The sequence below is a fragment of the Populus alba genome, chromosome 11, assembly GCF_005239225.2.
Source record: "Populus alba chromosome 11, ASM523922v2, whole genome shotgun sequence".
NCBI lineage: Eukaryota > Viridiplantae > Streptophyta > Magnoliopsida > Malpighiales > Salicaceae > Populus > Populus alba.
Window position 1 is genome coordinate 8,756,923 of NC_133294.1, and position 11,387 is coordinate 8,768,309.

Genomic DNA, 11,387 nt, shown 5'->3' on the forward strand with positions numbered 1-11,387 from the left:
ATTAAGCACTTCCAGAAAAGATGCTTAAAAAATGACTTTCAGGAAAAACAATGATCACCTAATAAATGGAAAAACAAGCAATTATTTCTAAGATTATCCAATTAAACATCATAAGGATGACGCAGGTTTGGTATATGATCATGCCAAATGAGGCACCAAATAATCCATAAGAGATTAACACATAGAAGTGCATCGTAGATTGTAAGAGATGTGGTGACCAATAGAAAGAGACAGAATATAGCTGATAAAACCAACCATGCAGACTATAGATCCACACCAGCATAACAAAAAAAATATGAATATATGTGAACATTAGGTTTTATAAAAGACAACAACCCAACATGGAAGCACAAAAACTAATCTTTTCTGGATGGACAACCAAAACAGTAATGAAATATGTAGCCAATTATAGAACCTAATAAAAAATTAACCAAATTGGTTGATCTATGTGATACAAATATTCACAAAGAACAACATGTAGACTAAGCACTTTCGAATAAGAAAAGAGTAATCAGGTTTCCTTTCATCTTTTGAGGGTCGGAAGGTATGAAGAAAATAGAGAAAAAAACTGTACAGAGCACTTCCCTGTTCCCCCCCCCCCAAGTTCCTCTTTAAAGCATTACAAGGATAGTGACATAATCCTCGATTTGTTATCCCAATCAATGGTGGCCACAGTTTGACTTTCTGTTGATGGTAATTTTCAGTTTGAAAGACTAGTATCTCATACCATAATTTAAATTAACAATTTCATTTCAAACTGTAGATCGAAGATGGTGAGATATATGCAACAATCAGCCAGAAAGATGGTATGGTTAGATTCTTAGAGGATCCAAAACAATATAAAAAATGTGAGATGATTGAGCATATCGATTCATCAATTCAGATGTACAGTAGTTGGGATTTTAAACTTTTATTTATGAGTTAAGTACTTCCATTCTACTGCCAATTTCAAGGGAATATGAACACAAAAACTATTTGGATGTCTCTGCCAAACATGATTGAATTGCCTAGAACGTTTTTCTTTTAAGTGAATATTAATCTTTTAAGATAATGATAAACTCATTATCTACACTGTGCATCTTATGGTTTGGTAACAATGGATATGAATTTCCTTGTTGGTGGGGGCACCAGACCCATACTATAATTCCTGTATCTTCTGTAATAAATTGTCCATCATGTAATCTGGCGCACCGAGATTCATGCCGAGAAAGCATGGTAGTTCCATAAATCTATCATTTATTAAAAGTATGGTCTTTTGATATGTATATCATCACTTTGTCATAATACATGTGTTTGTGTGTAACACTTTTGAAATCATGAAATTCTGGAAATGTTGACACTGTATAGAGAGGTATATGTTCAAAGATGCTGGGAGGCTGAAAAGAGCACCTTGTAGGAGTTAAAAGTGGGGGAGCGAGGATCAAGACGAGGATGGGGGATGCATTTCTTTGTTGCAGTTACTTGTTTTCAGGAACTTATTAGATCTTGGTTAATTTATTAATTTTCTAGTGCTTTCTTTGTTTCATCAATTTATTTGACTTTGGCTTGATTCATTTAAAATGAACTACCTGTGCTTTCTCTTACAAGTGTCTTCTGCAGCTGGAGATAACGAACCTGACAATAATTTTTTTTTTTCATTGTAAGTGATCATGTCCTTGATTTGTTTTTGTTGATGTCCTTTTCAATAAACTTTTATTGGAGTTAATAGATATCAAAATTTTGTTATGGGCTTACAATACGTTTCTTTAGTAGCCATTTGTTTTGTATTGATTGATGTCTTCCACAACATATGCAATTATGACAGGCATCAACTACTCGATGTATGTTTAATCATACACTCTCATTTCCAATCTATGAGATTGAGGTATTTTCTCAATGACACCCTTTTAAGTTTGTATTCTAATAATTGTTGCTATTTAATAGGGAGGTGATTTCATTGAGATTGTGTTAATAATTCTGACAATGACATCCCAATAATACTTCATAACCTACTTACTTTTCTTTTCTGAGGTATGGAGTGTAAATAATGGTCTAGATCTTATTATGAAAGGAGAAGGATCCTGATTTTCATGTTCATATTTTTTCTTCTTTTAACATATAATCTTATCTTTATCATTACAAATCTTCTTCCACAATGCTCCAGAATTTTTTTGAAATTAGTTGTTTTGTCGTGAGGCATAATTTTCTTTGAGTAGTTCAGAAAGTCAAACTGTGGCCACCATTGATTGGGATAACAAATCGAGGATTCTGCCACTATCCTTGTAATGCTTTAAAGAGGAACTTGGGGGGGGGACAGGGAAGTGCTCTGTACAGTTTTTTTCTCTATTTTCTTCATACCTTCCGACCCTCAAAAGATGAAAGGAAACCTGATTACTCTTTTCTTATTCGAAAGTGCTCAGTCTACATGTTGTTCTTTGTGAATATTTTTATCACATAGATCAACCAATTTGGTTAATTTTTTATTAGGTTCTATAATTGGCTACATATTTCATTACTGTTTTGGTTGTCCATCCAGAAAAGATTAGTTTTTGCGCTTCCATGTTGGGTTGTTGTCTTTTGTAAAACCTAATGTTCACATATATTCATATTTTTTTTGTTATGCTGGTGTGGATCTATAGTCCGCATGGTTGGTTTTATCAGCTATATTCTGTCTCTTTCTATTGGTCACCACATCTCTTACAATCTACGATGCACTTCTATGTGTTAATCTCTTATGGATTATTTGATGCCTCATTTGGCATGATCATATACCAAACCTGCGTCATCCTTATGATGTTTAATTGGATAATCTTAGAAATAATTGCTTGTTTTTCCATTTATTAGGTGATCATTGTTTTTCCTTGAAAGTCATTTTTTAAGCATCTTTTCTGGAAGTGCTTAATTGGTTGAATGAATTTGATGAATGTAAGATAACCAAAGAGATTGATATGGTACATTACATTTTAAAATAGATTCAGCCTAACATATCCATGGTGAAAGCAGCTTTATATCCAAGCAAATTAGAATAGAATTTTATAACTGGAAGATGGGTAGTTCTATGATAAAATTAGTTTCCATGCATAAGATAATACAATTTAAGAAAGGACAGTTTTTTTAAGCACGCCTAAAAAGGGGAGAGGTAAAAAAAAAGTGTTCCAAAAATACCACACTATCTACTCAGTCATTGTGGTACTATTGTTTCTGTAAGCTATGTTACATATTCAGTAAAAAAACTTCTATTGTTTCTGGGTAGTTCTATGTATTTTTAAGCGCACCGAAAAGGGGGGGAAAGGAAAAAAAAGTGCTTCATTTCCACACACGCCACACTATCCACTCAGTCGTTGTGGTTATGTTTTTTTTGCATGCTGTGTTAGAGATTCAGTTAAACAACTTCTGAAATTTTTTTGTCAAGGACACAAATGATAATTAGTGTATTAATGTGCACACTATAAATCAACACTTGATACAGTCCTCGCAAGGTCTCTACACCTAGAAAAATTGCATCACTTCCTGAAGCAAAAGAAAAACCACAGAATAACACTTCTATTAGTTTTTGCAATTGTGGTACTATTGTTTTCGCAAGCTATGTTACATATTTAGTTTTAAAACTTCTATTATTTTTGGGTAGTTATATGTATTTTTAAGCTGGATAGTTCTATGTATTTTTAAGCGCACCTAAAAAGGGGGGGAAGGAAAAAAAAGTGCTTCATTTCCACACACGCCCCACTATCCACTCAGTTGTTGTGGTTCTGTTGTTTCTGCAAGCTGTGTTAGAGATTCAGTTAAACAACTTCTAAAAAAAAAATTTGTCAAAGGACATAAATGATAATTGAAGTATTAATGTGGACACTATAAATCAACAATCAATTTTTCTTGCAACGTACAGCTTACAAGTTATAATCACTTATTTTGGAAATATCAAGGGAAAATGGAGGAATAATTGAGAAAAATTACCTCGGCACAAATTCTCCCAACAGTAGAGAAGGTCTCCACTGGATACAGTCCTCGCAAGGTCTCTGCACCTAGAAGAATTGCATTACTCCCTGAAGCAACAGAAAAACCACAGTATAACACTTCTATTAGTCTGGGATTTATGAAGCATATAATACTATCTAACTTACTGACCAAACTGGAGGAATGGGGGACAGCTATAAGCAGGAGAATAATACTCTCACTCGTGTAAGAAGCTAGCACATCATTATCCAAAACAGAATGATACACGCAACAAAGGTTCCAGCAGGGAGCTTTTCAAACTGAAAATTACCATCCAATATTGCATTGGCAACATCAGTTGGTTCTGCACGAGGTCTCAAATTCTCTGTCATACTATCCAAAACAAGAGTAACCACAACAGGTTTTCCAGCCATGTTGCACTTAAAAACAACAGTTTTTTGAAACAGAAACACCTATGAAATTCACAGAGCAACTAATGTTAGAATATCTGGATTATTAGTAGTATTAGAATATCTGGATTCAACCAGCACTAAACGCACATGCATGTTCACTGATGATGTCAAAGCATATAGGAACAACATGCTAATGCCTACACTTGGTTATCACATCTCTTATGGATTATTTGGTGCCTCATTTGGCATGATCATATACCAAACCTGCGTCATCCTTCTGATGTTTAATTGGATAATCTTAGAAATAATTGCTTGTTTTTCCATTTATTAGGTGATCATTGTTTTTCCTTGAAAGTCATTTTTTAAGCATCTTTTCTGGAAGTGCTTAATTGGTTGAATGTGCTTTTGGTTTGTAAAGGTATAATACTTTACAATATTTCATTCCTGTATATTTATGGCTACAACAACTCTCTTAAATGGTAATTGATTCTTCTGTACCCTAATGATCACGATCATGATGGAAAAGACGTTGTAGAACTCAAGCTTTCTGCAGCAAAAGATCACATCCAGGTTAGTCATCTTAAAGCTGCACCTTATTTGATGATGGTGTTGGAAAGATTAGCTTTTAAGTTCTGATGATGGTCTTTATAACACGGTGTATCCATGATTTCAGCAATATTGTTACAAGCATGCAAAATTTCCAAGTGAAATTACATTTAAAACAAGCAATTTTTTCCTAGGATTAAAAATGCTATGGGATCTATGGTTGCTCCCCAGATAAAAGGTTAAGCACAAAGATTCAATTAAGTGCTCTTTCTTCTTGGCATTAAAAATATGCTATTGATAGATAGAAAAATTAAAATGTTCTTGTGATATATTTTTGTAGATTAGAAATAGAAACAAACATGAAATAGAGAAATGTACATGAAATTTTCCACCAATTTTCTACCCTCATATTGGTTGATAACTATGAGAAAAACAAATGTTTTTAAATTTTGTCACTTAACATCCCATTTCATTCAAGCAATAGATTTGCTGGGCAGATGAGGTTCAAGAAGCCGTGTTGGTCTTGTGTAGATTTATTAGATGTAAATCTAATTTTATACCCTTGTACTGGCTAGTAACTATGAGAAGGAAAAATGGTTTTACATTGTTGATCACTGAATCTCCCATTTCATTCAAGTATTAGATTTGTTGGGTAAAAGGTCCTGAAAGCTGCTTTGGCTTGTATAGATTTATCTTTCTGTCACCCTTAGTATTAATCATGTTGTTAACTCATCTTTTGATAAGTTTCGAGTCATTCAATGATCCTAAGTTATGATTATGTCATGATTTGATCTCTAACTAATTGATTTCATGTTGTCTAGACTGTGGATGGCTGCAACTTTAAGGGATTATGTACTATCTAGTAGTGATGTGAAAAGGTATATATTATCTTGCTGTGCATCATAGCTTTATTTTGTTGCCAAACATTTATGTTGTACTCATAGTCTTACTTTATCAACCACATTCTTAATATGAATAATTAAGTTATCCTCAGTTAGTTTCTCCAAATGTTGAAAGTGCATAGAATATTTAATCCACACAGTAAGATGTAACTCCTCTCAAGAATACAATAGATTAGTCATACCATACATTCATGTTAAATATTTTTAATACGTCTTTTTGGGTATTTTGTTACCTTTAAATACTTGGGAGTTTGACTAACCTTAAAAATTTTCTTATGATTCTTTTCTTAGGTAAAATGGCTGGAAGCTTTAACTTACTGTGAGACACCTATTACATAAGCTTTTCTCTTAGCATAAATAGTAAAGACCTTAGCATCCATGATTATTTGTGTGGCCATAATATTTCTCTTGCTAAATAAATGTATTATTTGTGCTTTCTAACAAGCAAAATTTCCCATCACTGGCTAGACCATGTTAATACTTGTTTGGAAGTATTTAGACCCTGAATCATGCATTAACAATTACCTGATTTTTTATTTGTTTTGATGTTGATTCTCATTAATGTTTCCTACCTTTCCAAATTGTATTGTTGACCTTGTAACAACTAAAATAACTGTACCTACCGCAACTGTTTCTTGGAACCGATTTTAATTTATTATAAACCACTTGTTAGGAGAAAATATTACGATCAAAATCCTTATTTGACGATTGAATTCTGCTTAGGCTCTACTTGTTGGTCTGGGATATTAATAGGGCCTTTTCTTGGTTAGTTTTGTTTTTCTCATATGTTGCTTGTAAGGTGTGTTCATTGAAGGTTTTGAGAGGTGTTTGGTTAATTTTTTTTCAAAGATGTTTGTCAGATTTTTTGTTTTTTGTCTTCTAAGGATTTAATTGTTTTGTTGGGTTGAAGGTGTGCTTCGGAAAAAAACATTTTTATCGAATGATTTTTAGGAAAATGATTAATGGGACGGGCTTTGATGATTTTTGTATTTGTGTTTGTACATTTAATTTTTAATAGCTTTCATAATTGGTTTGGACATGTTTTTGTTACCTCTAGCTTGGTGTTTTAGTTGAAGCGGATCATTTTTACTCTTGTTTTGGTTGTTATGCATTGCACTATGATTTATTTTTGTTGCTTGTCGGGTTTTTTCGTTGCTTAGAGTTAACAAATTTGATTGCTTTCTTGATTGTGCTTGCTGCAGGTTTGTTGTTTTTTGTACTTTGATATTGCCTTGTTTATCTTTGTTGTGACGTAAATGTTATTTCTATTGGTGCTATGGTTGGTTCAAGCCTACTCGTTTTGTTAGTTCCTGCCTTTTCTACTTTCTTTATTCTTTTTTTAATTTTACAGTTCCTCCTTTATTGTGTTTATGTTGTTATTGTATTATTTCTAGCTTATGTCTATTTTCTCCCCTTTGCGTTTGATTAGTTTTAGTTTTTGCTATGTTAGTTTTATCTTGGTTGGCTCTTCAACTGCTTGTTGTTGTTGTTCTTGGGGGGTGGGGGAATAATTAAGTTGGGTTTTCTTTCGAGGTTGTTTTCAGCGTGTAATTTTATTTTCTGTGGTAAACAAGGAATGACATAAAGCAAATAATTACAAATTGTTCTATACTGGGATGAGAGGCTGAAGGAAAGGGATGAAGAGAAAGAAGAGGTTAGAAAATATCAGCATAAAAAATATCTAGAATATACTATTTATGATATGGAACTCCATGACGCTCAACAAAAAATATTGGAGGTCAGTACCGTTTAGATGCTTGGACATGCATAAAGGTTTATTCATGTAGTGCTTTTATGATTCTCATAGAATGTTGCCCAAAATTACTAGTTGAAGTATACAAGGAGAGGCATGCTAGTAGCTGACAAAGAGGAAAACAAATATGATCAAATTGGTCAGTCATTATAGATGTACACAGTCTCTTGTTTCTTCCACTGGTTGTTGTGCCTTCCTTTATTTGTGTGTTTATTACTAAACATTATGTACATTAGAACTCCTAAATTTACATTACATTCAAGTGCTAACACCTTTATCTTAAAGTAGAACATCTACATCAAGCCATGTCTCCACACTTTTGAGCAGCTTTGTGAAAATACCTGTTATCCGTACCGTTCTAGCATTGTTTACCTTTACTAACCCCATTCAGCTCTTTTGCTTCCATTCCTCGTAACTATTTTTGTTACATCACTTTTAGTCACACTATTGTAATCGGATTGTAACCGTGATTATCGATCTAAATGTTTTGTGCTGTGGCCTTTTCAATTGTTAAGACATCTTAATTAGAAGCTTCTCTATATGATTGCACAATTTAACCTAAACACTATTGATTTTTCTTTTCCCATTTTTACTAGGTTCTTTTTCCGCTCGGCTTCATGGATTAGTTCAAGTAATCCTCACTTGACTTCTTGCATTATTCCTATAACAACCATCACACAGGTAATTTACCTAGTCTATTCTATTATGTTAAATATTTTCTCTCTTAGAGTTGTGTTCCCAATCTGCTAGACGATATGGCATAATCACTAGCAATCTCTTGACCTTTTGCCATGGTCACATTATGATTTGAATGATGTACTTCATATCAGTATGTTTTTAGAGCAACTTATTTCATGTGATGGTTGGGAGTAATAACATATCAACTCAGATAATTAGGCACCCTAATGCTTTGAAATGAGGACAAGCCACTTTTATCCCACTTAACAGGTAAGGATAAAAGTATTCGTGTGTAACTTATCCACATGGTTCTGATGTGGTACCTTTATTAAAAATGTTGAGGTTTTCTCCCAATTTTACCCTAGTATTTGCACAGGATATTCCTCCACATGCTTGTGCTAATTGAAATAGTATTAATCCAATAGAAACATTGATTCAAGTTTTATTGTTCTGAATTTATATGTAAGTCTTCTCGTTTAATTTATCCATCCACCTGGTTCTGATGTGGTCCCTTTATTAAAGAGAAGTTGAAGTTTCTCCTAATTTTCCCCCTGGATAGCACAGGTTAGTTCTCCACCGTGCTTGTTCTAACTGAAATAGTATTGATCTAGCAAAAATATTGGTTCGAGTTTTGTTGTTAATAATCTGTATGTTGCACACAAGTGAAAACTAAGTAATTACTTGTGCTATTTTGTTCGAGAAGGTTATTTCTCTATGTGTTTTGTTAATTGATTGCTGATGTTTTTATTATCTTGGTGTCCAAATTTAGGTTGAAAGTTTTTGGTGGGAGAAGCTTTGTAGTTATTGCTTTTGGAATCCAAGGATGGATAGTTGTGAGAAAACGTTTTAACTTGATAATTGTGGTTGACTAATACCAACATTAATAGTAAGCTATAAAGTACTTGCATATATGCTTCTAGTGTCCACCCCCAACCACAATGCTACTAGGAAATTATATGATTTGAGAAGTAAAACACTTTTTCCTTGATATGATATTTGTAAGTAAATTAAATTATTTGACTGACATGTTCTTGAATACTGGTGGAGCATTGTTTATGTCCAAGGGCTTGTCTATAAATGTGTGTACCTTTTCAAAATTTGCATGAGCTAAATTGTTAATGATGTTGATATGACTCGTGCAATGGTCTGCATGCTTATATCGCTGCATATTCTTCTTCTTCTCCTAAGTTTTTACCTAAACTATGATATGTCCAAATTTGGATGTGTCTACAAACTTATCATTTGGACTGCATTACTATGGATGGTTAGGATAAAAATCTTATATTTTATGATGCCTTATACATAATGATCCTTGCACATGTTTATGATGCCTTAACAAGCTACTAATGATAATGTGATTAAGCAAGGAAGAAAGTCGTTATGACAGGGTTTTTTATGATTATCGATGCTCAAAGTTGAAGTTTATGAACATAATTATGCAGAAACAGATCACATTGAGGTAAGAAATCTCAGGAACACGTAGTTTCCATCACATAGACTAAAATGAGAAAACAGAGCTAGAGATTAATTTCACAACTACTTTAAAATGACGAAAACAAAAGTTGGAAACCATAATATCCTTTGTGAAGTCTGAGATGTTACATGGTCCTTAATTGAAGGGGTAGGAACTAAATGATGCTAACTCATTAGCTGAAGTCATAACACAATAACTCTAAAGTGTGTTTTGAGTTGTTTTTAGAAACTTGATTTTAATATTTCACTATAAAAAGATTTTTTTGACTAACCATTCTTCTAAGTGTTTTTGACAGGATGGATAGACTCATTGGCTGAAGTCACAACACAAGGACTCTGAACTGTGAATTTTTTTATTGTTTCTTTATGTGATAAATGGCTAGTCTGAGCTTCAGTTTTTTGTTCTTGCCTATCTCAGTTTTTTATTCTTTATGTTAAACTATCATGTCTTGTAATCAATGTTTTAAATCAATTTATCTTGCTTGATTTGCCAGCCGTTATCTTTGCTGAAATCTTAGAAGATGATGTTTTGATCTTCCTCCACATGTACTCGTTACTTACTGAGATAGGTATTGTTTACCTTCCACTGAAGCATTCAGCTTGTCAAGAGTGATATGCTCTCTTTTACTGGAACATATAGGTATAAGTGGAGTGTGAAAGAGTTGCATAAAATGCTTCATTGGTGCAATGGGCAACTTAAGCAGTTCAACCATGTAAACAAGAAGGCACTAGATCAACATGTAAATCTCACTGAGAAACAGGAGGAACTCCAGATAAGGCAAGCTGAACTTGAGGCAAGTGACGAGGTACTACGGTACTTGATTTTAATGCTTAAATTTCCTCTATTGTGCTTATTGTTTTTAAGGTGAGATTATGATTTATGTATCTTTCCTTCAACGACAAACATAAGCCATAAAAAAATAGTGTGAGCTTGAGCTTGATGTGAAAGACCTGCTAAAGTGAATTTCAGGACATATCCAAGCCAAGGTATCAAACTCTAGCAAAGAGAAAAAAGCTAATTATTTTTTGGGGATAAAGAATGCTGAGTGCTTTTATTTAACATGTGCTTTATTTTCAGGATGATGCTATGATTTAACGTGTGCTATGCTAAAATGTAAGGTATTTCCTCAACTAAAATTTTCCACATATTACTACCTAAGCTATAATTTTAGGTGCACTGAGTAACTTCAGCAGTTCAACCATGTAAATATCATTGAGAAACAGGAGGAACTCTTGAAAAGGCAAGTTGAACTTGAGGCAAGTGACGAGGGACTAAGCTATTGGATTTTATTGCTTAAATGTCTTTTGTTGTATTTACTGTTTTTAACGTGAGATTATGATTTATTTATCTTCATTTCAACAAGATTATGTTTTTACTTCAATGCTTATATGTAGAAAATAATAGAACTTATATATGTTTTTGATCAGCAAAACGATGAATCGATAGATCTTACTTTCAAAGGAGTTGCTCAGCTGTTCAACAAAGTATTCGTTGAACTTGTGCAAGGTGGTCATGGTTATTTGGTTATGATGAAGAAAAAGGTTAGTTAAAGGAGCCTTTTATGTCTTAGTTTCATTTCTTCTTTTATTTACTCAAATCGTTCATATTTCCCTTGCTAGTCTTATGCAATGCCTTGACATTCTTCCTTTGTCTTTTTATTGTTTTCCAAGTTTAATTAGTATATTTTTTTGTTTTTCATGTTGAAATTT

General features: G+C 33.2%; 2 protein-coding genes across 10 annotated transcripts; one reads left to right on the top strand and one right to left on the bottom strand.

The window, feature by feature from the left end:
- Positions 1-726: 726 nt before the first annotated feature.
- Positions 727-10,827, top strand: LOC140956178 (structural maintenance of chromosomes protein 3-like). Of its 9 annotated transcripts, XM_073412736.1 has the most exons (9): positions 728-1,639; positions 1,805-1,864; positions 4,852-4,895; positions 5,693-5,749; positions 8,123-8,157; positions 10,172-10,223; positions 10,318-10,483; positions 10,588-10,664; positions 10,756-10,827. In XM_073412736.1, the coding sequence occupies exons 4-8, from the start codon at positions 5,700-5,702 to the stop codon at positions 10,591-10,593; spliced, it is 309 nt and encodes a 102-aa protein (XP_073268837.1). In that variant the 5' UTR covers positions 728-1,639; positions 1,805-1,864; positions 4,852-4,895; positions 5,693-5,699; the 3' UTR covers positions 10,594-10,664; positions 10,756-10,827. The 9 variants fall into 9 exon arrangements, 5 of the variants coding, with proteins under 5 accessions (XP_073268833.1, XP_073268834.1, XP_073268837.1 ...); XM_073412732.1 differs by having other exon boundaries at positions 727-1,639; positions 10,318-10,664; XM_073412733.1 differs by lacking the exon at positions 10,756-10,827 and having other exon boundaries at positions 727-1,639; positions 10,318-10,745.
- Positions 2,997-4,381, bottom strand: LOC118054825 (pyruvate kinase 1, cytosolic-like). The gene is made up of 3 exons (XM_035066600.2): positions 4,244-4,381; positions 3,934-4,022; positions 2,997-3,744 (listed from the first exon to the last, which is right to left on the bottom strand). The coding sequence occupies exons 1-3, from the start codon at positions 4,344-4,346 to the stop codon at positions 3,706-3,708; spliced, it is 231 nt and encodes a 76-aa protein (XP_034922491.1). The 5' UTR covers positions 4,347-4,381; the 3' UTR covers positions 2,997-3,705.
- Positions 10,828-11,387: the final 560 nt, after the last annotated feature.

Coding starts and splice junctions, on each gene's coding strand:
- LOC118054825 (XM_035066600.2), bottom strand. CDS start 4,346: ATGGCTGGAAAACCTGTTGTGGTTACTCTTGTTTTGGATAGTATGACA. Junction 4,023..4,243: donor TGCCAATGCAATATTGGATG/GTAATTTTCAGT, acceptor CTGTTGCTTCAG/GGAGTAATGCAATTCTTCTA. Junction 3,745..3,933: donor TTGGGAGAATTTGTGCCGAG/GTAATTTTTCTC, acceptor TCTCTAACACAG/CTTGCAGAAACAACAGAACC.
- LOC140956178 (XM_073412732.1), top strand. CDS start 5,700: ATGGCTGCAACTTTAAGGGATTATGTACTATCTAGTAGTGATGTGAAA. Junction 5,750..8,122: donor TCTAGTAGTGATGTGAAAAG/GTATATATTATC, acceptor CATTTTTACTAG/GTTCTTTTTCCGCTCGGCTT. Junction 10,224..10,317: donor GTTTTGATCTTCCTCCACAT/GTACTCGTTACT, acceptor TGGAACATATAG/GTATAAGTGGAGTGTGAAAG.